Here is a 26,512-nt window from a genome sequence, read left to right as displayed (position 1 = left end):
AAAAGGGTGCAGGCGGCTAACAGCAGTGTTGTAAAAGGGTCTGTCTGAACAGCGTCAAAGACGGTAGTGTCATCTAGTGATTAGGGCATTTGGCTGAGAGTCAGGAGACATGGGTTCTATTCCTGTTCTTTTAAATGGTTGTGTGACCTGGACATATTCTATAAAGTGTGTTGATGTCAAGTTTGAAAGATACTATTCAAGTGCAAAGTGTAAGAGAAATCTCTTAACTCCCCACTGTAACCAAACTGTTTGCCAACATCATCAGCCACACAATGCTGAGGAGACTGGTTCTGGAGGACAAGAGATCAGGACCCAGAATACTCAAAGAACAGGTAGGTGGAGTTAGGAAAAGGTTCATGACCTATGGCAAAGGAACTAATACTCCAGAGCTGGCTGATAAATACAGAAGCCAGCAAATAATCAAGTGACAACCAGGAGAGAATAGCAGATAATGATCTACCAGCAAATAATGATCTACTGGTACAGGAGATAACTGAAGCAAATCAGACATAAGTCCACTGGGAAAGTGACTGATAATATATTAACAAAGGAAAATCATCACACCAATGGAGCACAGAGTACTGAAGCACAATCCAAGGGGGATACACTCAGTAAAGAGCATTACAGCCATATTCATCCCGATGTCCCACAGAAAGCCCATCAAATGTTTACTGTATCCATATTCACCAACACAAGCATAGAGATGCATAGCCCAAAGGTGCTGACTGTTCCTGGGCTGACAGATATGCCTTGGCTACTGCACATGATGACAGTGTGCATCTCTGTTTCAACTCTGCTCGGGGCAAGAATACTCATGCTGCTCAACATGATTTTCAGCTGCCTCTGCCTGGTTCACTCAACCCGCTTTTGGCAAACGAGGCAGTGTGCATGCTGGGTGGGTGTATGACACCATGTTAGGCTGGTAGTTGCAGGCAATGCCTTCTTTTGAATATCATACTATTTTTTCAGCACCCACATCTTCCATGGAATGAGATAGCTATGAACCCTCCAGTCTTTGAGAAGTTTCATATGTTTTTGTAATAGAGTGTAGTTATGAGGACAACTGGGGCAATGGTCAGTATCTCCTCTCATTCTGCACTAGGGTCTTGTTTTCATAATAAAAAAATAATACACACAAACATGTTTTATAAAACAAATGGCCATCCTGCCAGAGGGTTTCGACCCCAAGCACTGAAGGACAATGTTCAACACAAACACCTCTTCATGTGATTGTGCCCTCCAGGAACACTCCACAGACAGAGGATGAAAGTGAAGACCCAGCAGGTTCTCCCAGGAGGGGGGAAAAAAGAAGCAAGAGAGGGCCCCACTATCCTGCCAAAAAATTGAAGAAATATAGTCAGGTATATAACACCTTGCAGTCTCTACAGTGCCTTCCATCCAGGGAGCTCAAAGCACTTGGCAAACATTAAAAAATTATGTCTCACAACACCATCGTAAGGTAAGGAACAATGATCATCCCCATTATATGGATGAGGAAACTGGAGCACAGAACCATTAGATGGCTTTCCCAGAATCACACAGCAAGTTATGTCACAGCTGGGAACAGAACTCAGAGACAGAATCCAGCCTCGTGCTTAAATCACTAGAAAACATGGCCGACTTTACTTATCGTCCCCATTTATATGCTGCGCTTGCCACAAAGTTTCTAGGAACATGGACTACATTTTAAAAACACAGGAATAAATCTGAGAATGGTTTCACCAAATTGTTTAAGAAAGAAATTCAGAAAAGATTGAAACATTTCATCTTGACATTTTTTAAACGAAATGTTTTGGGTTTTTGGTTTTTAAATCATTTTCTTTTAAAATTTCCTTTAATTTTATTTAAAAAAAACAAAATCATTTAAAATAATTGAAATTGAAATGAAACATTTTGATTTTTTTCAAAATGAAACATTGTTTGACCCAAAACGAAACTTTCCAAATTGCCAAAAATTTTGAAAATTTTCATTTTCAGTTTGCCAAGAAATTATTTGTTTTAACTTTTCAAAATCACCAATGAACCAAAAAAATCCACTATTTGCCCAGCTCTGATAGCAACTCAACCACACTGAAGACTACTGATCTCTCAACACCTTTCAGAAAACCTTAGTGTACAGATAGGGTCTGCAGCATCTCCTGATGATCAACATACTCAGGATCTGCCAGAACAAGGGGGCCAGGAGTGAATTTCAGGGTCAAGGGCCCCCCATAGAGAATCTCCTGCCACTAGCTCCCATAAATACAGATCTAGAGACTGTTGACTAGCGTGTCCCAGTAATTTCAAGTTTATTTCAGCAGAGGCAGGATTTCTATACACAGTACCAGGAAGCTGCTATGGTGCTGAAGAGAATGATCAGTGAATGAATATGTTAAATATTAATAGTCATTTTGATACTTAAATTTAATAGTTTATTTGGAAGAAAACTGAAAACATTCCTTTTGACACAGACTTCACCACCTTCTTGGGTGACCACAAGTATTACAGGTGGAACAAATTAGCGCAACTCAAAACAATTGTCCAGGTCAAAGTATAATTTTAATATGAAACCAAGTGACTTTGTAAGCCCCAAACTGTCATCTTGTGTAATACACCTCACTGGGGGAGGGGGGTGTCAAGTGAAGTTCATAGAGATATATTCTAAATATGTAATAAGAGGCAAGATAAAGTCATTCCAGGAATGATCTCTCTCTTGCAAAAATAATATACAATCCTGTAATGGGAAGATACCAGTCTGTCTTCAACAAAGATCTTAACTAACTGAGACACACACTTGGCCACCTGAACAGCACACGCCATGGCAAAGAGAAAAGACAGGTCACTGTCGCCAATGGCCACACCAGCACTGGCAATGCTGATATTTTTCTAAAGAGGTTACAAAGTGCAACAGTGTAAAGTAGAGCAGTGTGACAGATTAAGGAATAGCCTGAGCTCACTCGATCAAACCCTGTTAGAGACCCAAATGTCACCGTTTCTGACCCTGCATGGCCAATGTCAAGATGTTTGCTTCTCAATGGAATGGTTGGTGGCTGGGCATGTAGGGAAGTAGTCAAGTAGGACGAACCAGATGCACTCGAACTCATAAGAAGAGCCCCTCAAAAGGTTTAATGGGCTGGAGGTATTGTTTAAAGAAGACAGAGTAACAGAATCAAATGTTAACACAGCTAAATGATGTCTAAAGTGTGGCATGATAACAATCTACAAATATTTGAAGGCGGTAAACACCTTGGAGGGAGACAAGTTACTTAGTGTGTTACAAGAGGGGAGGGAAGATAACCAGAAGTAACAGGATGAAGTAACTAAGAGGAGATTATCAGGATAAACTTCCTGCTAGTCAACTGGTGTTCTGTTCCAGTAGATTGAGAATTATGAGATTGTAACAGTCTCCCAAGAGCAGGGATTCTCAAACTTTTGTACTGGTGACCCCTTTCACACAGCAAGCCTCTGAGTGCGACCCCCCCCCCCCACTATACATTAAAAACACTTTTATATATTTAACACCATTATAAATGCTGATGGCAAAGAGGGGTTTGGGGTGGAGGCTGACAGCTCACAACACCCCAAGTAATAACCTCGTGACCCCCTATGGGGTCCCAACCCCCAGTTTGAGAACCCCTGCCCAAGATAAATGGTGGAAGCCCCATTGCTTGGAGCATTTTCAAACAGACTGGACAGAGCATTAGATAACATGCTGAACTGAGAGGGGATGAACTAATTAACCCAGTAGGTCATGGTCATTTCCATTTCTAATTACTAGGAAGCATCACTATCCCTGGAGTGCCCTTCTTCTCATTCTCCCTCTTATCTAAGCATAGGCAAGGAAGAATTCATGCTTTGGATCTTTCCCCTCTTCAAGAATCACTTCGGATATTATAGCCCAAGGGTATGGTTGTTATGAGGTTTTCAATGTCCCTTTCATACCGCAACAGCTATTTTTCTGTGGATTCTTTCTCCTGCTCACTTCTTGCCTGACAAGGCACACCAGGGATTCTCTGATAACAATATCACTATCAGAAGAAGGCAATTAACTACTGCAGCAACCTCAGTACCACGGCTTCCTGGGCCAACCTTCAGTCACTTGCTCTCTAGACTGACAGGGACTTCTACATCTATGATCACTGCTAGCATGGGAGCAAGGCTCAGATTAAACCAAAATAAGCACAAAACTCTTCATTACGCTGTACTTATTGGAATGTGCAAAAGCAGCTACAGGGATATAGTGCTGATCACAAGAAAGAATGGAAAAAAGGACAAAAACTCTAAACTGAGTCCTTCTGGGTTGCTACAGGAACAACATGTCTCTGATGAGTTTCAATGTGCTACAGAGATAGATAAAGGCAGGTGAATTAGATACAAATTGTGCACATTTGCCAATAAACTTGTCAATACAAGAGAGGCAGACACACAGAATATAGTTTAATAAAATGTAAATAGATTGTAAAGACACCTTAAAAATGGGACTAATGAATAACAAATGGAATTTAATGTTAACTAATCTGAGGTAGTGGAGTGGGGCTCAAATAGAACAAAACAAATGAAAAATGAACTGGGATGAACTAGATTTTTTCCCAAAAATATGTCTAGACAATATCACGTCACAGCTGAAATGACCCATGGAATGCAAGGATGCGTAACTAAGACAGTGTATAGAAGTAATTCTTAGGAAGTTACAGCTACTCAGTTCTGATTACCACATTATAAGAGAGATGAGATAGTGCTTGAAAAAGAAGAGAAGAATCAATAGGATAATTACCTATACTCAGACATGAATGTCAACAGAACACAGAAAAGATATAAATGAACTCATTATACTGCATATGAAGTTTATACCCTCTCAGGGCCAAAGTCCATCCCTGATATACATGTGTCTACCCCCACAAGATGGAAAGGAGTTAAGATGGCAAAGCTAGTCAATTAATTCCACAGGCTGCACCTGAAGGGGGAGCCAGGCAGGGGCACTGGAACAATTTGTACAGTGAGGGAGCTGAGAGCCATTGAACCAAACTGTTAATGTATATGATGGAAACCACTTCAAGCCAGGTGGTGCCAAGGAGCAGGGAAGTGATTGAAAGCAGGCTCAGCTGTGCAGGAACAGGGAGGGAAGCTGGCAACAGACAAAGGCTGCTGGGAAAGGCTGCAGTCACTCCCTGGGAAGAGGGAGGAGGGTTTGGAGCTGGTAACACAGAGAAAGGCGAGGAACCAGGAGTTGTTGGAAAGAGTGGAAGGAAGGAGCAACAAGGGTTGTGGGAAAGCAGGCTACAGTTGCAAGTATAGGGTCCCTGGGCTGGAACCCGGAGTAGCAGGCAGGCCTGGGTTCCCCTACTGGCCACATGGGAAGTGGCACCATCTGGGCATTTCCAGATGCTGGAGAAGACTGACTGATATGGTTTGAGTGGAAGGATTTTGGGTAACCCCTGGATGGTGAAACCACAAAGTGACCCAGCCAGAGGGCCAGATCATGAAGAGTAGGCTACGGTTCCTGGAGTGAGAGAGGCCACAGGGTGGGAGGGATGAGTGAAGACACCACCACAGGAGGGAGCAATGCCTGGCAGAGCTAATCTCCAGGATGGCCAGGAGAAGGCACTACTTGCAGCAAGTGAACCCTGTCATAACATGCATGCATGATGCAGCCAAAGGGCTAAGTTTGGACCCAAGTGATTTAAAATAAAAGGAGGAAGAGTTGGCATGCCCTTCCACAGATTTCCATATGACCTGTGTTTCATTTGTAAAATGGGGATAATAATTGTTTATCTCACAAGGGTGACAGGATGCTCAATCCACTGTTGTTCTTAAAGACCTTTGAGCTATTCAGATGGAAATGCTATAAAACAATTATTATTATTAAAAACCTTCCGGCTGTTATTCTCCTCCCATATTGTTGGTTCTGGCAGATTTATTTAAATTACATCAAATTCATGTAATCTAATTACATATTTCATAATGACCTGACTGAATCATCCTGACAAATTTCTTTTTAAAATTTAAGTGATCAGATTTTTATGTTAGAGATTAAAATCCAAGCACATTCAAAATTACGTATTATGGCCAACTGAAAACACACCTACAAACAGAATCAGAAGGATTTAAATAGATAGCAGCAATTATCCTGTTCTCTGTTGAGCAGAAATGAAAAGATAAAAATGATTATTGCTCTAAGATCACTATAATATTCATGTATCTACTTAACTTGCTTCCTCTAAAGATCCCATTTGTTTTCTTTAAGCAAATGAATAAAAAGATTTAAAAGATTATGATTATTCAATATTCTACAAAAAGATGAGTAAGAGATATGACAAAAGTATGTAAAATGATGAATTGTAAATAGAAGACACTTTTTCTGATGTTTAACAACTATGCACTTGATGTGATTAGAAGGCAAAAAAATTAAGATGGATAAAAGGAAGTATACTCCTTTACAAAAAAAAACAAAAACAACATAATTAACTTATGAAACTCCATAACAGGATATTACTGAGGGAAAGTTTTTAATAATATTCAAAATAGTTTTAGGGTTATTTATTACTATGAATAGCATATGTAGTAACACTAATTAGGATTTAATATAAAGGCTATCAGTACTTATGGCTCAAGTCCCAAGATTAAAGCCAGATGGAGGATTACACTTCCAGTGAACCAACATTGACCATTGTCAGAAATACAAGACGGACCATTGTTCAAGATGGCAGTTCCTAATAAAATGGTGATGGATTTTATCTGGGAAAAGAAACAATCATGAATTTTGTGATTGCTATCTCAAGAGATCTTGGTCATCACACGGATGTGGGCATTCTGGATTAACATCTGGTTTTCTGCATTTAGATGGCTTGCGTTCTCTGGGCTCAGTCTCCATCTAAACCAAGTTTACATTCAGTGTGACTGAGGTGCAAGTGGGAGGGGAAGTTGATTGTCACTCATCTTCCCATTGCCATGATACTGGGCACCCTGGGGACTAAAATGACCCATCAAGTAACTTAGAGAGCCCTGGGATGTTCTTATTTACGCCGGCTACAGCCAAAGGATCAAGCAGCACACTATTCACTCTGTCCCCTTCCACCCTTGGTATGCTCTGCATATGTAATTGGGCGGGAAGAGGGAATAAGTGGTGTAGAGCCAGCTATACACAGGCATCATCTGGGCAAGCATTTACACACTACCCTGCCAGTGGCCATTAGTTCTGATGTGAAGAAACCATCTCTAGACTGAGACAATAGTTCAGCCTCCAGTTTGTCAGGACTGCCAACAAGGATGCCAGTTAATAGAAAATTGATGTAGTATTTGAGCAGAGAAGAATCAACACGATTATAACCATCTATAATTAGTCATGATTGTCATCAGAATAATTGAAAAATATAAAGTATATCAACACACTATAATATTTACTTCTCATATAGTGATTTTTATCCACAGATCTGTAAGTGCTTTACAAGGGAAGGTATTAGTCTCACCATTTTACAGATGGATCAGCTGACAAAAAAAAAATGAAGTAACTTGCCCAAGACCACACATGGGTCGGGGCCTAGCCAAGAATATAACTCAGGTTTCCTGCCTCCTGGACCAGTCCCTTGTAAATTGGCCAATACAATTTCCTGTACACGGTGGGCCTGATGCACTGTCTTATTCCTATTTTACACTGGTGTAACTCCAGTACAGTCACTAAAGACTCCTGATTGTTATGAATTTCAGCCACTAGTAACATGGAGTGGATAAGAACTCATTATGCCTAAGATGAAAGGTTCTGATTCTTTTTATTCAACTTCTAATTTTGTCTTCTAAACACTCATATATAAAAACCAGCATAAGTCTTGGTTGTATCTTTGTCTATGGGCCTACACAGGAGAGTGAAAGGGAATAAGAACCACCCCCTTACGCCCTCTATGGGCTACATGGGTCTGGGCACAGGGGTGTAAATGGGCACTGCTAGGTGGGCAGGGAGTATTGGGGAATGGGTACAGCTGTGGCTCTACCCTCACTATTCACTGGCCAGAACACTTCTCATAGGCTCCACCCCCACTCTGAACTTTAGGGTACAGATGTGGGGACCTGCATGAGAAACCCTAATCTTAATTACCAGCTTAGATCAGTATGCTGCCTCCACCCAAATATTTGAGTCATTTGGGAAACTCTGTCTTCCCCCACCCAAAACCTTTCCCTTCCTGGGTAGCCTTGAGAGACTCCTCCACCAATTCCCTGGTAAGTCCAGATCCAATCCCCTTGGATCTAAAAACAAGGGCAATCAATCAGGTTCTTAAAAAAAGGCTTTTAATTAAAGAAAAGAAAGGTAAAAGAAAAAAACCTCTGGGAGAGATTAGCATACCAGCTACTGTCACAGACAACAGATTCAAAACACAGTTGTTCCCCTCGGCAAAAACTTAGTACACAAAAGAATCCCCAATTTGATTATTCCTCTAATTGCACAAAGACGAAGTCACAAAAGAAAATAAACAAAACTATTTATTCTTTTCTAAAACTCACTACTCTGATACAAGGCTGGTTCCTTGATCTTTTCCACTCCGGCCAAAACTGAAACTGACCAAGACAAAGGGAACGTCCCTCCTTCCTTTTGAAACATCCTGTCCCCCCATTGGTTCCTCTGGTCAGGTGTCAGCTAGGCTAGGTGAACTTCTTAACCCTTTACAGGTAAAAGAGGCATTAACCCTTAACTATCTGTTTATGGCAACACTATATAAAGGGCAGGGAGTTAATCTGTTATTTGTATAGGCCAGATAAAAAAATATTACTCCCTCCAGAGCAAGGAGGGAGCAGGGGAGCATATGTGACTCTGGGAGTTACTCTTGGGGCAGTACAATTTATGCCCCACACTCTGCTCAGGTCTGTGTCTGAAGGCAAACCATAGTGTTTTATAACATGGCATAGAGAAAAACATGTCAAGTGGACTATTTTACTGTCCATCTCTTATACATCTAATCAAATATTTTGTATATATGCACAACTGTAATTTGAGACGATAATAGAGAAGGTACAAAAATGTAAAAAGAATCTGGTCCAAAATTCATGAGCTCTGTGAAGATTAAAAAAAAACCTGCAGCCTTAAATTGCCAAGTGAGGATTTAATTGAAGAATATAAAATAAATGGTTTAGATAAGGTCAGCCCAAGGTACTATTTTCCAGAGAATGCAGAAAGAAAAGACATAAGTGGAAATTAAAGGAAACAAAGTCAGAGTAGATATCAGAAGAAGGACCTTTCCGTGCACAGAATTATTACATGTGCAAAGCTGTCTCCCAGGAAAGTGTAAACAGGCAGGAATCATTCAAGAAACAATTAGACAAAATCCTCAGGGACTGGAGATTTTTTTTTTTTAAAGAAGCTTTGACGTGCCAAATTGAATGAATTTTTTTTCATGTTCATTCTCAAAGTAGAAATGTATTTCTAGTTTTGATGCCTTATTAAAGAATGTCTCAATTTTGACAGCTTCTGCGTGGAGGACTGCTTGTGTTCTCTGCCATAAGCTGGATAGAAAAGAAAACTGCTGTATTAAAAGACTAAAATATTAATAGTTTTAGGTCCAACTGTCAACAGATTTAATGCCCATAATCACTGTTTAAAGCTGTTTAGTTTTCTGACCTTCATAACACAGAGAAGCCAGAGACAGGCAAAAAGTCTGGGAGTGTTCAGTTTCTGTGTTCTGTTTGGTCCTATTGTAGAGGAAATCTCTTGGATCCCCCATTTCATGGAGTTCAAGGGATCAGATAGAGTGTTCCAGTTCAGGCACAGAAACTAGATTAGAAACGGAGTCTGCTATCATGAGTCTCTCTGCCTGGGCTGGAGGCTCATTCCCAGCTGCAATGTAGACATACACTTATTTGTTGTTCAGCACCTTGCAAGTTAAAGCCCCACTTGCATGTGTAAACGTGGGGTAAATTCCATCTGTTCAGAGGGTTAGCATGAGGATTATGCACCACCAAAGTCCTATAGCATCTCTCAAGTTAATATCACTTAAGGGGGCCTCATGATCTTTTCTTTGACATAAGCGGTTCACATTGTTATGCTGGTCCTCTGAATAGGCGTGAATTTCACCTATTGACCAGCACTGTGTATTAAAATCACAAAAGTTTTTGTTGCAGCACCACTCACGCCATAGGAAAGCTCATTTTTTGTTAACCTAAATGTATTACGCTTAAGCCATCTGTTGCTGGAAAACCTACATAACTGTGACGAGTTATACCGAGTACGCAAAATTGATTCACCAATGTCCTTCAAGAGCTGTCTGAATATACTGATGTGCCAACCACATTAAATCAAGTACTTAACCTTCATGCAGCATTAGTTTCCATACCTTGCTGTACTTTGTTAGCCTGTTTTAAATTCAAGATCTCAGGTAAAATCAGCTAGGACACTAAACTTTCCATCAAAACAGGAAATTCAGAACCTAAAGGGATTGAACTTCATGAAGTAATTTAAGTAAAATAAATACCCTTATGAACCTTGGAAATAATCAGATAAGAGCTTCACATTTCAAACTGATTAGAAATTCATTTTGTCAGTGAATTAATTTGTCCTTTTTCTCCAGTGCAAAAACAAAATCCAGAAAGGGTAATAACTGCCCTTGTTCCTGAACCCAATTTATTGATGCTGAGAGATAATCTAATGGTACAGATTATTTTATTAAAAATAATCAATCTAACCCCAACTAATCAAATGTACATTGTTAAAATTAGACTGGTTCCCAGAATTTGATCTAAAAGAGAAGCTAAATAAGTAGCTACAACTTGGTTTCCAGCTGAGCACCATCAACCCAGTCTATGTTTTTGCACATGCAACTTGACCATATTTTTAGCTGCATCTGCAGTTATTATTACCTAAATCAGTACTTACACATCAAACTTCCTCATCTGAAGCCACGTGCATGCAAAAATAAGTCTACCTGCCATATATTTGCACTAATAATTCACTGCAGAAGCAAAAATGTACACACATGCATCTGTGGGTGCACAATTTGCAAAAAGACGGCATTTTTGAAAACCTGGCCCCTGCATATTTTTAAATATTAGAAATTTTATTCATGGTAATATTACAGGAGGCAATTTTTCTCCTTTTCTGATTTTCTCAAATTTCATTAAAATCTTGGATTATGGTCTTTTCAGATACCTTTGTTTAACCATTCTGTTCTATCCAGCTACTTCAGCCCCTTTGGTATAAGGAATCTCAGTTGCTAATTTCTAACCACCATCATCAACCATGTTTCAACAGTGGAAACTTAATCCTCAAAAAACAGTGATGCTTTGTGGCATCCCAGGACAGAAGTGGCCCATTCTGTTACTGACATCATAAAACACAGTATTTCATGTATTTTCTTGAAGTGCCAATAACCAAAGGAAAAAATGTAAACAACACCCTATTGTATACCCATAGAGATCAAACAATTCAGTTTTAAGACCCATGATTTCTGTTTGTGATAAGCATTTTCATATTGTCTGGGTCCTTAATTCAAATAAATAAACTGTACATTTTACAACTGGGGTGGAGGTGTTTTGTTTCGTATTTCTTTAAATCCTGGATAGAGATATCAGAAGTATTTATGAACATCAAATATGTATTTTCTAAGGGAGAAAATAAGCATGAAAGAAAAAGCAACATTAATGTAAGCTTTCTTCATAGGTCTGCCAAGTAAATCTAGTTTCAGGATTGCTAATGATCTCAGTGCAATAAGTCTATGATCTCTGTCTGGTTCTTAGGGGATCGATGTCCATATCACAACTGCCCAAAAGGAAACTCTCTAACTGGTAATATCAATTTAGAGATAAAGGGCATACTCCAGCTCCAATTAATTTTTATTATTTTGAATAAAGCCATTGGCTAAGAATGTAAGATTATTATTATATTTTTTTTTACCATAAATGGAATTCTTTCATAGGTTCCTACAAGCATGTGGATCTTGAAGCACCAGTATAGAGTATTTGTTGGTTTTGTGCTCAGTTATTTTCCTTGCTATGAAAATAAATACTATGAAGTTTAGAATTGTGGCAGGATTCTCACAGCTATTTAGTTGAAATGTGACTGCATTTTGAGCATCTTTGCTTTTTGCACAGGCACATTTACAGCAGTAGTAAAACACTGATTTTTTTTTAAGTTAGATTAGACATCTTTCAGTGAAAGGATATCTTCAGTGCTAGAAAAGAAACCACTGAAAGTTCCAACGACAGGGTTCTTTCCTCCTGCTTCACGAGAGAGAGAGAGAGAGAGAGAGTGAGTGTGTGTGATTTCTTTTCTGGTATAGAAAAAAAAACTCCTAGAAATAGAGGGATTGCAAATTGGTTTAGTATATTGCCTATCCAACAGAAGAGTCAACATCTGAGGTATTTCTAAAAGGTAAAAAATAAACAAATTAAATCCAAACAAACTTTCAGGCCTTACTAAAATACAACCTAATTGAGCAAGAAAAGGAATCTATGTTTTCCCTTTTGTAATCTATCTTTTAGCACAAATACACTTTCAGAAATTGGTATCTTAATTCTGAGAAGCACATAGTAGGTCAAATGAATTTGCTCTTTGCTCAAAACAACTCTTTAGTACCACTAGAGTGGAAAAATAAAGTTATTCTGTCACTGCATAGCACCTTTCAAGTCCGTCAGCTTTCTCTGTGCCCACTCTTTTCCTTTAACTGTGACCCTGTTTTCCAGACATTACCCATCTCTGATACTTCCTTCCAGGAGAACAAAGTTCACCTACTGGCTGAAGCTAGTAAGTATCCCAGTCACTAACTGGATCTTAACCCCAATTTGAGCTGTTGTTTATAAAAAACTGAACTTTACTGGAAAATTACCGACACAAAAAGAAAAATATAAATAAATAAATACATGGAAAGAGATTAACCCAATTGAATACAAGAAAGATTTGCAAGACAGAATCAGGCCATTGTTGTCCGCAGTCTAGTCCCCTTTCTCTGACAATGGTTAGCAAAAAACACTTTGTAGAAAGATGTAAAACCCCAGCTATGGATTTTTTGTATTATAAGTAATAATATTCCTATAAAGAACGTTTCATCCCAACTACAAGCAGTTAGTGGTTGGTTTTCTGTCCAGAAGCATTGCTAGGAGGCAAAAAGCTCATGTTACAAACTACCCACATGGCAGAACAAAATGTCTCTTTCTCTCTCTCTCTCTCAGCCCAAAGGCTGTCTGTCTTCTGCCCCAAGTAAATCTGCCTGTTAGCCAAAGCTCTTCCACATTAAAAGGAAACATGGATTTTCCCCCCCAAAGATTTAACAAGTCTGATCTTTCCAGAAAGCAAACTTCACTCATGAAGGGGAACTGGCTGCCTCAAGATATTGCTATGATGCTTCAGCACCATTTGCCTGTAGGTCACCAGTCTGACTCCAGTCCATCTCAGCAGGGATTACAAGTTTTTCCCTTCTAATGGATGTTGGTGGCCCTATAGGAAATGAGTTTTTTGAGTTTCAGATCAAGCCCCCATGTCACAAATGCACTCCCACACTGTGCACTAATTGACAGACTCAGGAGACAAGCCAAGAACTTCATGGGCCATGAAGACAGAACTACCTCTGTATCTCCTAGGGGAAATCCTCCGAGATAAGGCTGAGGCATGCTGGCATAGCAGTTTATGTGAGAAGCATGCCCCGCTGCTTCCTTGTAGATAAACAGAGAGCTTCACTCACTGGAGCTAAAGGAGCAATAAGACTGCATAATATTTTTTTAACTTGACATTGACATACATAAGCAAATTTCTTTTAAATACGCAAATTACTTCACTAATTAATTATGATGTCACAAATGGAGCTGCACAAAACTTGGCAGCTATGAAAACCTAACAAATACTAATTATCCTAGACTGTATCATACATATTTATCTAAATTTTTTTGTCTTAATAATTAGAGGGCAACACAGTTTCAAGAAATTTAAAATATTTACATAATTATAGAATAGCCTGACTAAAATAAAGTTTTTTAGTAGTATTAGTTATAGTAAATGAATTACACAAGAAGACTTGAAAGATTAACCAAATATTCTTGATAACCTAGCACTGCCTCCACATCTATCTCCATTGTTTGAAGTCAGAAATTTACCAGTGAGGCAGATGTCACTGCAACCATAGATTCGGTTTATTTGGCCTATATTTCCCACAATAGTGAAAGGCTTCGAGAACAAATAACCAACCAGTCTGACCTGATAATTTTTAAAAGGGGGAGAAGGCAATGTGCCTGATGACCAAACTTAGTGAACGATGAGAGGTAGGTTGGAAATTAAAGAATACAGAGAGTCATTTAAACCTTGGAGGACTGGGGCAGAAGTTCAGATGATGCAAAAAAGCAGCTTACGAAATTGTATGGAGAGCATGAGGAGGGAAGGACAAGGGCTACGACAATAGATCATGCACAGTGTGTTTAAATATATTTGTGTTGATTTTGTACAGAATGTAAATTCATAAGAAATAAATCTCATTGTTGATTCAATTCTTGTAAACATACTGCTAGGTCTTTTCCACCTCTAACTTTTATGGTTTGATTAAATGGAATCTCCAACACCATCCCTGCGTCAGTATGATTTTGGGCAAGTTACTCAGTTTTTCTGTGCCTCAACTTCTCCTCTGTAAATTGGAGATTAAAATATTTATTGGTCTCAAAGGAGTGCTGACAAGCACAATTAATTAACATTAGTCCACCACTTTTCAGGCCTTAGAAAAAAAGTGCTCTGGAAACACAAACAAATTCTTCTTCTTAGTATAGTCATAAATAGAGCTTGGGCACGTGTTTACTACTAATGCCTGATAAAAAGCCAAATGAAGGCAATGGAAAGACTTCCATTGAGCTAGTGGCCTTTGGATTAAGCCATTTGAAGTGATTTTATTTATAGTGTCTCCTTTTTCATTTGGCTGGACTTACTCTAAATTGTCTCTGTCTTATGCTGACTTGCCCTGCCGAGCAGATGAATGCTCTCTGGTGATGGCAGTGCCCATCAGCATACAGATTTCATGCTGCTAAATTTAACCAAGAGCCAATTTAGGGATTCAAACAAATGTATCTGCATTTTAAAGGTTCCAGGCATGAACTCACATTTTTCTTCACAGTTGCAAGAAAAAGTGCCAACGTGATTGTAAACCAAAATATTGTACCATTTAACACCAGAAACAAAGCGTGGTCCTTCACTCCAACACCTGATACAGGGATCTCCAGAAGGAAAGAGACCAGGAAATTAATGTTTGTGTTACATGTATTAGGAAGGCAATGAAGTCACAGTCAGAGAGTTGTTTGTGTAATTATTTAAAAAACAGTAAAACCAGGGTACGTATTTCAATTCAGGATGCTCAGAGACTAGTTTTCAAAAATGAAAATTCAGCATGTGGGATTAGATGTTTAATCTCATGCTGTATGTTAGACTTTAAATTTCACATATTCGGTGTTAACAATAACCCTTACATAAATTTACACTGAAACTTTTTAGACTCCAGGAAGAAAGGGTGGCCTGAGACCAGTAACCTGTTGAAGAGTCTGTATAGCTCAAAAGCTTGTCTCTCTCACCAACAGAAGTTGGTCCAGTAAAAGATATCTCGCCCACCTTGTCTCATCAGCTTCCAAAAGCATTTAGGACTAAATAGGACTTTTAAGACACAACCCTGAGAAAGAGGAGGTGCATAGCTATACAAACCTAAAGAGAGCTTGGGGAGGGATGACAAGAGAGCAGACTCTGTCCTCAGGGTCCCAATACACTGGGGTACTATACAGTTTTTGATATCCTTTACTATAGTTCCTCCATACTAAACATATTCTATGAGTTTTTCCAGATGAGAGAACGATTGTAAAATCTTTGAGGCAGGGATAGTCATTCCTATGAGTACAGTGGGACCCTGATTTGTTTGAGGCCTCTAGTCACTAACACAATACACATTTATAATAAATAAATTGGAGCTGGGTCTATTTCCCAGTCTATAAATGGGAAAAATAGTTCTGTAATAGTCTTTCTGGGCTGTGATCGGGATTACTTAGTTAATTGGATACTCTCTGGAAATTATAAAGCACTAGATAAGTGCCAAATAATATTTTTATCCACAAGGAACATAAATTTCAATAGATCACCAAGAGCAAATGTTTTAAACATCCCCCTCTAAATATTTTTGAAAGCTTTTCAACCAGTGAACATTTTTGTTTGCTCACTGGCCCAAATTTTAGGTCTTAATTCAGTACATGTAATTTCATTTCTCTCAATTCTTTCATTCTAGACAACCACATTTTTAGTTATGATGTGTGTTGGTTTAGACTAGTGCAAATACACAGTACACTGTGCAGACCTTTGCAAAACTGTGCCTTTACACCTAAAATGTTCATGCTTCCTCTTTGAATGGTTATTTAATTCACCAACAAGCTGGGGAGGTAATGGGTTTAGTGGAATAGATTTCAGTAATAGTGTTTTCCTTGCAAGAATGGCTGAAGTATCTATTTGCTGCCTAGATTTGAAAAGTCCATTCGAGACCTATTCAACACCACTCTGATTCTGGTTAACCGTCTGGTTGTCTGCCCTTTCAGATTGCCGCTTCACCTTTGTGAAAGCTGCTGTATTATCATTATTATTATTTATTATTACTGGGTCAAATACATCACTTCAGGGCTCTGACAGGTAAAGTACAACAGCCATGTTGTAAAGACACTGATTATTCTAAGTGCAAACAATTTCTCCAACTTTTTCTCAAAATTATAGGATCAAATTCCTGTAATTTTGAGATACTATTCTGGAGTTTTTGTTCCCTCAAAGCCCAGCTTTTTCAGAATTCCAGGTACTTCTGTGCTTTACTCTCATTCTGCTTATTGTCAACATCAAGTAATACAGGAGGCACTGTGATCACTTTGGATAAAGCATTAGATCCAAAATTACATATTACTCCAAATACCACAGAGAACAAATAGGAAAGGGCTTAAGGGATAACCCACAAAAGTCATTAGGTTTTATCATCTGCTATTTTCTCACCACACTATACCTCAAATTGCAACTTAAGTAACATTTAAATCGTAAGGCTATTTTTTAAACAATGTGTTTCTATCAAAAGTCAATTTGTTCACAAGAGGAAAAAACACTAGGTTAAATGATATATTTTGAAAATAACAGTCAAGTTACAGTACACAAGAGTTTGCTTCTTGGAAATATGTAATTTGTTTAGTGATTCATCACTTCTGTAAAGCTAAAGAAAAAAAGGAGTAATACAAACAATACAAACCAAAATGAAGACTGACAGGCAATTCTGAGCTAAGTGATGTGGTAATAGTATAAGCTGTGATGATCTCAGTCAAACACTACAATTATATAAAACATTCACTAAGCAGGAATGTAATCTGAACATTTATTCTGTCTATCTAAATTATCAGCAAGTCTGTAGCACCCATCACCATGGTATCTAGGTGCTAAGTCGGCCCAGGTACAAATACAAAACTCACTTTGCAAACTTAAAACTGCCAATTTTGCAATGGTTTCGATGCTTGCTATATTCACAGGGCCAAATCTTGAGGTCTTTGTACAGCTTTTATTTAGGTGCAACTACACTGGCTGCAGTGGGAGTTTTGCCTGGATCAGGTTTGTAAAGACTCCACATTAGATTACATTACAATAAACCATTAACCATGATTTTATGAAGATTTCGGTTTTTCCTCCAGCCCTGATGAATCCTTTGTCAAATCTAGGTTTACCTTTTCTCTGATAGTCATAGGTTTTTATCGCCAAAAGGGACTATTATGATAATAAGTTTGATCTCTTGCATAACATTGGCCCATACTGTGTTAATGTGTGCTAGGCCAGACTTCACCCTGCCTGCTCTACATATAAATATTGTATGATTAGATATTAGAATTTGAAGACTTCTTTATGGCCCTGCCTAAGACAAGACAGTTGATTCATTCAGCTGATGCAATGGGAGAATGCAGGTTAGAAGCAATATATTGTGGCACAGAATGATACAGAGAAAGACGCTTATATGATAAGATCTAAAATCTCAAAGGATAGATGCAACCCTTCAAAAATGAAAATACAAGATTCATAACAATACTTTAGGAAAGAAAAGAGTAGTATATATTTGGGAATAACTCCTGTGCCAGTGTATTAGAGCAAGAAAGATCACAGGGGACTTCTTTTCCAATATAAGCAACAGGGCAGAATCTTTTCACAACAGTCAATATATGGCTAGGAAAAGAGGACAGCTATTGCATCCACCTGTTTTCTCAAGGTGGCCAGGCTTATCTATTAGATGGCATGGCTATCTCTATCAGCCAGCAGGTTAGTATGCTGTGGTCAACAGCAAGCACTAACTGGCAAATGGTACAGATGGACTGTAAACCTCACACTATGGTGCCACTTTTGGAAGTAGATTTCTCTAGTCAGTAGATTCCAGTAACTGAAGACACAAAGCAGTATCTTTGCTCCCACTTACTGAGTGGGCTGGGACACGATTTAACCAACATGTGACTATAATGAAGATTGCAAGAAGCTTCTTATTGAGGAAGAACTTTCATTAATAAAGCTGTCTTTCATCAAAAGGCTTAATTAACATACACAACTCACCACTCCAGGAATAGGAGACTACAAAATATTAACATACCTTTGCTGATGAATGTAGGTCAAGAACATCACAGGACTGAACAGAATAATGAGAAAATACCCTGGGCGAACTCCATCACACCAGCTCTTGTGCTTATATGAGATCTAAGGCTGTTTAGTGACTCCAATCTACAGTATATCATTTTAAAACTGAATGTAGTGTTTGAGAATCATCACTTGCATTCAGTTTATCATTTTAAATATACAGCTTCATGTCTTAATCGTTAATGTACATCTTGTGATGTTCTGAGCACTTCCTCTGAGGTAGTCAGTGCCTTCAACTCCCATTGATATCAATGGGAATTGATGGTCCTCTGGACTTCACCGAATCTGGCCCAATAACTTCAGTAGCAGTTGAAAGCTCACTGTACCTTGCACAATTGGGCCCTTCGCCAGTTATTCCAGAAGAAGGATGCTACTTACTCCGTTCACTAGAACTTCTGCTTTTAGCTCAGTATTATACAAAATAAACACAGCACTGTTCCCATATCTTGAAAAATAAAATATGAAACCCAGGAAGGTTTATATTGATAAGTCTCTGGGTCTAAAGAGACCAAGCTTGCTTGCTTGCCTTACACATAAGTGGTACCATTGAAATAATCTGAATACTCACATAAGCAAGGCTCTCAGGATTGGTTCCAAAATACATAATTCACCAAAACCAGAGCTTCCCATTTACTTTGACTCAGTAACTAGTAATACATTAGATAGCTGAGTAATTGCTGCATTCAATGTTGCTTGTAAAGACATCAGTAGCAACAAGTGGAGGCATAAGCTAAGTACTTGCTACATTTATTTTCTAAGCTACATTCATATAAGGCAAAAACTAAGAAAGGAATATTTCTTCCATTGCGCAATTACTTAATTTAAATACATTTATAATTTTAACTAGCTATTATTTCTAATTATGAACTACCAATTCAACCAAGCTTCTCCTAAACTACGTGGAATGCATGCTCCCTTTCAATACTCCTACTCATGATGCCAAAAAATAAATGGTTTTAGCAAGGTAATGAAAACTGCATGGGATATTTGTTATCTCACTCGTTCCATTATTTCTTACTTATACAGAGATTTGTGTGTGTCTATGCAGTAAATGATTGTTCGCCCATTACGGTCAAGCACTTGTCTTATTACTCCACACTTTTGCTGTAAATCACAAATACTCTGTTTTTAAATCATTTCCATGTCTAATGACACTGTTTTTCTGGAATGAAAGGATTATTAGGGGATTAGAAAGCTAGTGTCAGACTATCAAAAAGGTTTACCATCATTATAAAAATGATTACCCTATTTGGTGTACAAGGTCAGAAGAAAGCACCCTACAAAATTCAATGGCTGACATTTTTCCTGCATGATAGTTTGTAAAAGATCAATGAGAACTCAGGGCTTACTTACAAGGCAGAGAAAGGGCTTTAGAGACACACAACTGTCTGAAAAAAAAAAAAGTCTGTTGAATGTGAATTGTTTAGCATCATCCTCTCTCAAGAAGTGAGGAGGACTTTTCCAAAGCTTCTACAAGCTATATGATAACACGTGCTGTCATCATGAAATAGACAGTGTCTATGACTTTCCCTAAGGATAATGTATACATTATAGCATGATTTCTACCCTGAATAACCACTCTCATATTGAACATTTCTTGGCCATCTTTCTACTTGAGAGAACAGACTGCCCAATATAATATCAAAACCTGGGGTTGTGTTAAGTTTTCTTATTTCTATTACAGTAAATGTGTCTGAATAGTTCTGAACACAACCTTGATTGAGGGCTCTAATTGAAAGAGGTTATCATTTCAGGTATGGATAGGACAGAGCACTTTTCAAGAGATTTTCTCACATTCTGGAGAAATAATTTTTCTGATAGTCAGTGAAGCCTCTTTCAGATGTGTACATGGAAATAAGAGTCATCCAAGATCCCCCAAGACTTTTAAGGACTGATTTTGCTGACAGTTATTAAAAATGTATCTACTTCAATGTATAAAACTATTGTATTTGTTCTCTACCCTTGAGTAATCTCTGTCATAGACCTAGAAACAGTAGAAATAAGAAACTCCCGGCATTAACACTAACATTTTCCAGACAGTCAGACAAACAAATGCTTAAGGGCATTATAAAGATATGGACACACATATTACTACATCTATAGTGATATCTATGTGTTAAACTGATATTATTACATCTTTCTGTCCCAGAATATCTGAGATATCATGCTATTTTTATGTATACTAAAAATATTTTAGGTCATTTTATTTGTTATAGTGATTATAATTTTCTTCTTCCTTTGGGCCCTGTAGTGTTGGACTCATGGCAACTAAGGCCACTGGTTTTACAGCAGAAGGATACAAAATTTAATCTCAGTAAAACTGTCAAACTCTCTAACATGTTTGATTAGTTTATCTGCAGCAAACGAAACCTCTACAGAATACAGGATTGTGTGGTGTGGAATAAAGGTTTAATCAGCATTCATATGGTATGACCTATACAATTCACCTACAGCTTAACATCTTTGACCACCTCTCCTTGACTCTGTTCATTAATTCATCTCCTCCATGATTATTTCTGGTGTTTCAAACCATTGAGCAACTCCAAAGAACTGCTAGAGAAACATTTCCTTCTTCCCCTCAAACATGTGGAGTCCTCTCTCCTCTCCCCACCCCAAAAAAACATTGCACTGTCTGAAGCATGGGATGGATAATTCTCAGCCTTAGTGAAGTGATAGGTGTGTGGAGTAACATCATGACACCCTTCAAGGCTAGAAACTGGATGCAGTATGAGCTTCCCCTACATTCAGTCAGTTCCACTGAACATGCAATGCAGAGGTAAGATGGACAGATGCCATACTGCCACCTTCATTCCTCCCAGGTAGACCTCCTAAATTGATGGTGTTAACCATGAACAGTGCCTGAGCACTTTGGGTCATTCTGTATCTGTCTCCTAAAAGTGTGCAAAGGAATGAAGGCTCCTTGTGCATTCTCACCCACTTGCACCCCTGCTCAGGGCCAACTATAATTTGTATTCCAGAGGGGAGATTTGTTAGCGAATTGGTCAGTACACAAGAAATAGGATACCACTGTGCTCTTACAAAGACTTAAAAAGCTTACCTGTACATGAAAAATCATCCACACGGGTGTATCCTGGGACACAGTCACAACGATATGATCCAGGCAGGTTAACACACACTGTATTGGCATGACAATAATGCATCTTAGCAGCGCACTCATCAATATCTGAGGGGGGAAAAGAACCAGCACAAACACAGTCAATTGCACACAGTTAAATGCTCACAATGACTCAATTCTGAAATAAGAGAAGATAAATTCCAATTATAAGCCCCAGAAGAACCTCAAAAAAAGTCTTAAACTCTAATATTAATCTACTAGCATAAATTTACTAGCAAAATCTTTCTTAAGGTGGAGTTAAGGCTGCTGAAACACAATAATGTCTCTGTACTGTACACTTCCAGACTCCAAAGTTAAATGCTGGAAAACCAGGAAATACTGAATTAATGTCCTCCCCCATATTTTCTTAGACGATGTTAGCATTACAACAAAAATAATCACAAACTAAAAGAAATCAGGAGATGAATAGTTCAGGGACTGCTTCCCAAACAATACACCCAGACAACTTTAATTCTGCCCCCATAAAGAAGCTAGAATATGAAGACGCAGTAGCTCCATCTACAATGATACTTTGTGTATCAGTCAGGAGTAGTGCTGGACAGATATGAAATAGCAGTGTTTGCTATGCAGCAAAAAGGTGCTCTGATTTTGCAAGTTCCTAATTTGCACAAGCTGTAACAGCTACCAAGGGGTCCTTCCAGGAGCCTAGGATCACTATAGCACAACCATACTTCAGGTCATCTCTCCATTCCCTAGACACAACCCTACGCTGTGGACTACAAGAAGGTAGGTAGAACTGGGCCAGTTACTTCACCTCTGTGCCACTGAAAAATCCTCCTACACAAGTAGGAATCTCACATGGCCACTTAAAACAGCTTTTTATCTGCTTTGCATCATCCCAGTGGGACAAAGCAGATTTAGCAGGGCCCAGGACCTGGCCCTGCAACCCTGTTTGTTATTAGTGGATCACAGTATCTCTTGCAAGGCCACAACTCAAAACAATTTTTTTGTTGCCTGAGAAAGGGGACGAAAACTGCCATTAACTAAATATTGTAGAGTTCACTTAGGGTATGTCTACACTACAAGACTATTTCGAATCAACTTAAGTCGAATTTGTGGAATCGACCTTATGAAGTCGAATTTGTGTATCCACACTAAATACACTAATTCGACTGTGTGAGTCCACAGTAACGGGGCAAGCGTCGACTTTGAAAGCGGTGCACTGTGGAAAGCTATCCCACAGTTCCCGCACTCCCCGCTGCCCATTGGAATTCTGGGATTTCTCCCCAATGCATGCTGGGGGAAAAAATGTGTCGAGGGTGGTTTTGGGTAACTGTCATCATTGAACCGTCAATCATGCCCTCCCTCCCTCCCCGAAAGTGCCTGCGGGCAATCTGTTCGTGCACTTTTCTGCTCAGTGACAGCGCGGGCGCCACAGCACTGCGAGCACGGAGCCCGCTGCAGTTATAGCCGTTGTCAACTCCTCGCACCTTATCGTCCACCTCTTCCACAGTCAGCTGCTGAGAAATCGGGCTACTTTTCAATGGTGCTGCGAGCACTGGTGGACCATGGGGGACGTTTTACCAACATCAACGTCGGGTGGCCGGACAAGGTTCATGACGCGCGTGTTTTCAGGAAATCTCGTCTGTTTAGACGCCTGCAGGAAGGTAGTTTCTTCCCGGACCACAAAATAACTCTTGGGGATGTGCAGATGCCTATAGTGATCCTCGGGGACCCAGCCTACCCGCTAATGCCCTGACTCGTGAAGCTCTGTGCAGGCGCCTTGCACAGCGACAAGGAACTCTTCAAGTACCAGCGAGCAGCGTGACCTGTGACTGTTCAATTTCTTTACAGAGAAGCTGAACCTGCCCCTGTTTCTTTACCAAGTTACTGTTGACTAGCATCTGCAGTTACATACCCCGTCCACCCCGCTTCCCCCACTTCCAACACACGTTTAAAAATAAAACAGATGGTCCACTGTGACTTTACAAAGGTTTCTTTATTGATGACTTTAAGTTAAAGGGTTGAAACTGGCACGCAGACTGTGCTGGGTAGGGTGTGCGGTGATGTAAAGACCACCTCTAAACTTGAGGAATGACAGGCTCCTGCTCCCAGAGCGATCCGCAGTGCCGGACTGGTTGTTTCAACGGAGTCTGCCATCCCTCCTTTTTGGGACTCTGTGTGCGGGGTCTATGTGGCCTTGCGGCGGGGGAGGACAGATACAGATTCCTCTGCTGCGTGGCTCTGTGGTCCAGGACAGGGACCGTTGCATGAGATCTGTAACTCCCCTCCCCCGCTACAAAGTCACGTACCCCCCCACCCACACAGAACCTGCAAACCACCTCCCATACCGACCAGGGTGCCTACTGACTGCACTGTGTGTGGGACCTGCTGCTGATCCTGCCCCCATCTCTGTACTCTGCTAAAGGTGACTGTCCTATGCAATACTCTACCCCCTTCCCCACCCACCCACCCACCCCTTCAAACACAGCATTGTGTAAAAAAGCATGACGGAAACAGTAATTAACAGCAAAGTATTTTTAATAATTAACCAGTCAGGGGATGAAACTGGGATTGGGGCTAGGGTGAGTCAGGAAGGGAAGGAATTCTCAAAAATTAGGGTATGAGAGCTTTTGGGTACTTGAACACTCTGCTGGGGTGCAGTGACAGTTTACACGGCCCCTGGCACCACTCCTTCTGGTTACTTTGGGTGACGGGAGGTATGGGACTTTGTGGCGGGGGAGGGCGGTTGCAGATAGACTACGGGGGGGCTCTGTCCTCCTGGCTGCGGTTCTGCAGAACATCCACAAGGCGCTGGAGCGTGTCCGTTTGCTCCCTCATTAGTCCAAGCAGTGTTTGAGTCGCCTGCTTGTCTTCCTCATGCCACCTCTTCTCCCGTTCGTTGTGTGAGCGCTGGTACAGAGAGAGGGTCTCCCTCCACTGGTTCTGCTGGTCCGCCTCGGCTCGGGAGCACCCCATAACTTCAGCGATCATCTTGTCCCGTGTCTTTTTCTTTCGCCGCCTAATCTTTGCCAGCCTCTGTGAGGGGGATGCTGTGGCAGGTCTGGAGAGAGTCGAAGCTGTGTGATGGGAGAAAGGGAATGAATTCCTTGCAAAGATACATTTTTGCGAACAATGAACACAGTCTAGTCTGTGTCTGTGAACAACACCATGCAGAGCACCTATCTCATGCGCACTCCTGCTGCAGGCAATCCTGAAAGCATAAACTCTGCCCCTGTTCTACCCCATCACAGTGTCCCCCGACCCTTGCACTTCTGGGTTGAGATCCCAGTGCCTGATGGTGCAAATTTCATTGTCGCAGGTGGTTCTGGGTAAATGTAGTCAGTCATTCCTTCCTCCAGGAAAGCAACGCCAGACAATCATTTTGAGTCCGTTTTCCCTGGATTGCCCTGGCAGACACCATAGCGTGGCAACCATGGAGCCAGTTTTGCCTTTTGTCACTGTCACCGTATGTGTACTAGATGCCGCGGACAGAGGCGATTCAGCAGCGCTACACAGCAGTATTCATTTGCTTTTGCATGACAGCAGAGATGGTTATCAGCCATACTGTACCATCTACCATGCCATTGTAAATTGGCAAGGTGATGATGGTTACCAGTCGTATTGCATTATACCTTCTGCTGCTGTCATAGGTCCCCCTGGCCGAGATCAGCCGGGGGCGCAAAAGACAAAACTGGGAATGACTCCCCGAGTCAATCCCTCCTTTATGGTATCTAAAAATAGAATAATTCCTGCATAGAATATGGGGCTAGTGTAGTAGAGATCCAGTGTTTCACAGAACCAGAGAGCACAGCCGTTCCGTGTCAGATTATTCAGGAATGATGAGCTGCATGGCATTCACAGGGGGTGCTCCTGCAACAACCCCACCTGTTGCTTCCCTCCTCCCCCAGCCTTCCTGGACTACCGTTGCAGTGTCCCCTGATTTGTGTGCTGAAGTAATACAGAATGCAGGAATAAGAAACAGTGACTTGTTACTGAAATGAAATAAGGGGAAGGCAGCCTCCAGCTGCTATGATTGTCCAGACAGGACATTAAGCAGTGTGTGGGAGAGGAAAACAGCATCCTGCTGCTATGACAGTCCAGGCATTACAGAATCTTTTCTTTACACATGAAGGGCGGGGGCTGATGGAGCTCAGCCCCCTGTTGCTATGATGAAGACGGTTAGCAGGCCATCTCCTTATGGGCTGATGACGAGGACAGGTACCAGTCATATTGCACTACACCATCTACAGCAAGGCTGATGATGACGACGACGGATATCAGTCATATTGCACCGTCAGCCACCCATAAGGTGGGGGGGAGGATGCTACAGTGCAGTGCCGCAGCATCGCGTCTACCAGCAGCATTCAGTACGCATAGGGTGACATTTACAAGAGTCAGGAGATGTTTTTTTTTCCCTTTTCCTTCTGGGGGTGGGGGGTGGTTGTACATTGACAAGCTATACCCTTAACCGCCGCGGACAATGTGTTTGACCGTACAGGTATTGGGAGCTCAGCCAAGAATGCAAATGCTTTTCGGAGACTGCAGGAACTGTGGGATACCTTGCGTCCTCAGTCCCCCCTCCCTCAATGAGCGTCCATTTGATTCTTTGGCTTTCCGTTACGCTTGTCACGCAGCAGCGTGCTGAGTCTCTGCTACGCCGTCTGTCCGGAGATTTTTTAAAAATACTTTGGACCAGGCGTAACATTACAGTAATTCCCCTAATTAGATGCAGGAGTCTCCGAGCGAGATCACCCTGAGGACGGTCACTGAAGGAGACAGAGAGCGCATGCTGCGTGAAAGCCAGCACAAACCAGGGCCCTGTGCAGCCGTGCTCG

At 40.5% G+C, this 26,512-nt stretch overlaps 1 protein-coding gene across 3 annotated transcripts in view; it reads right to left on the bottom strand.

Moving 5' to 3' along the window:
• The window catches only part of NELL1 (neural EGFL like 1), a 422,689-nt gene that overhangs the window by 207,685 nt on the left and 188,492 nt on the right, over positions 1-26,512 (bottom strand). For 2 of the 3 annotated variants that reach the window (XM_039535559.1, XM_039535561.1), the window contains exon 13: positions 21,657-21,782. The exons of the other annotated variant lie outside the window; for it this stretch is intronic. In XM_039535559.1, coding sequence (XP_039391493.1) covers positions 21,657-21,782 — 126 coding nt within the window. The remainder of the gene's footprint in view (positions 1-21,656; positions 21,783-26,512) is intronic. 3 annotated transcript variants of the gene reach the window in all.

The sequence above is a fragment of the Mauremys reevesii genome, linkage group 4, assembly GCF_016161935.1.
Source record: "Mauremys reevesii isolate NIE-2019 linkage group 4, ASM1616193v1, whole genome shotgun sequence".
In the NCBI taxonomy this organism is placed as follows: domain Eukaryota; kingdom Metazoa; phylum Chordata; order Testudines; family Geoemydidae; genus Mauremys; species Mauremys reevesii.
Note: the sequence above shows the minus strand (reverse complement) of the source record. Positions and strands in the feature narration are given on the sequence as shown.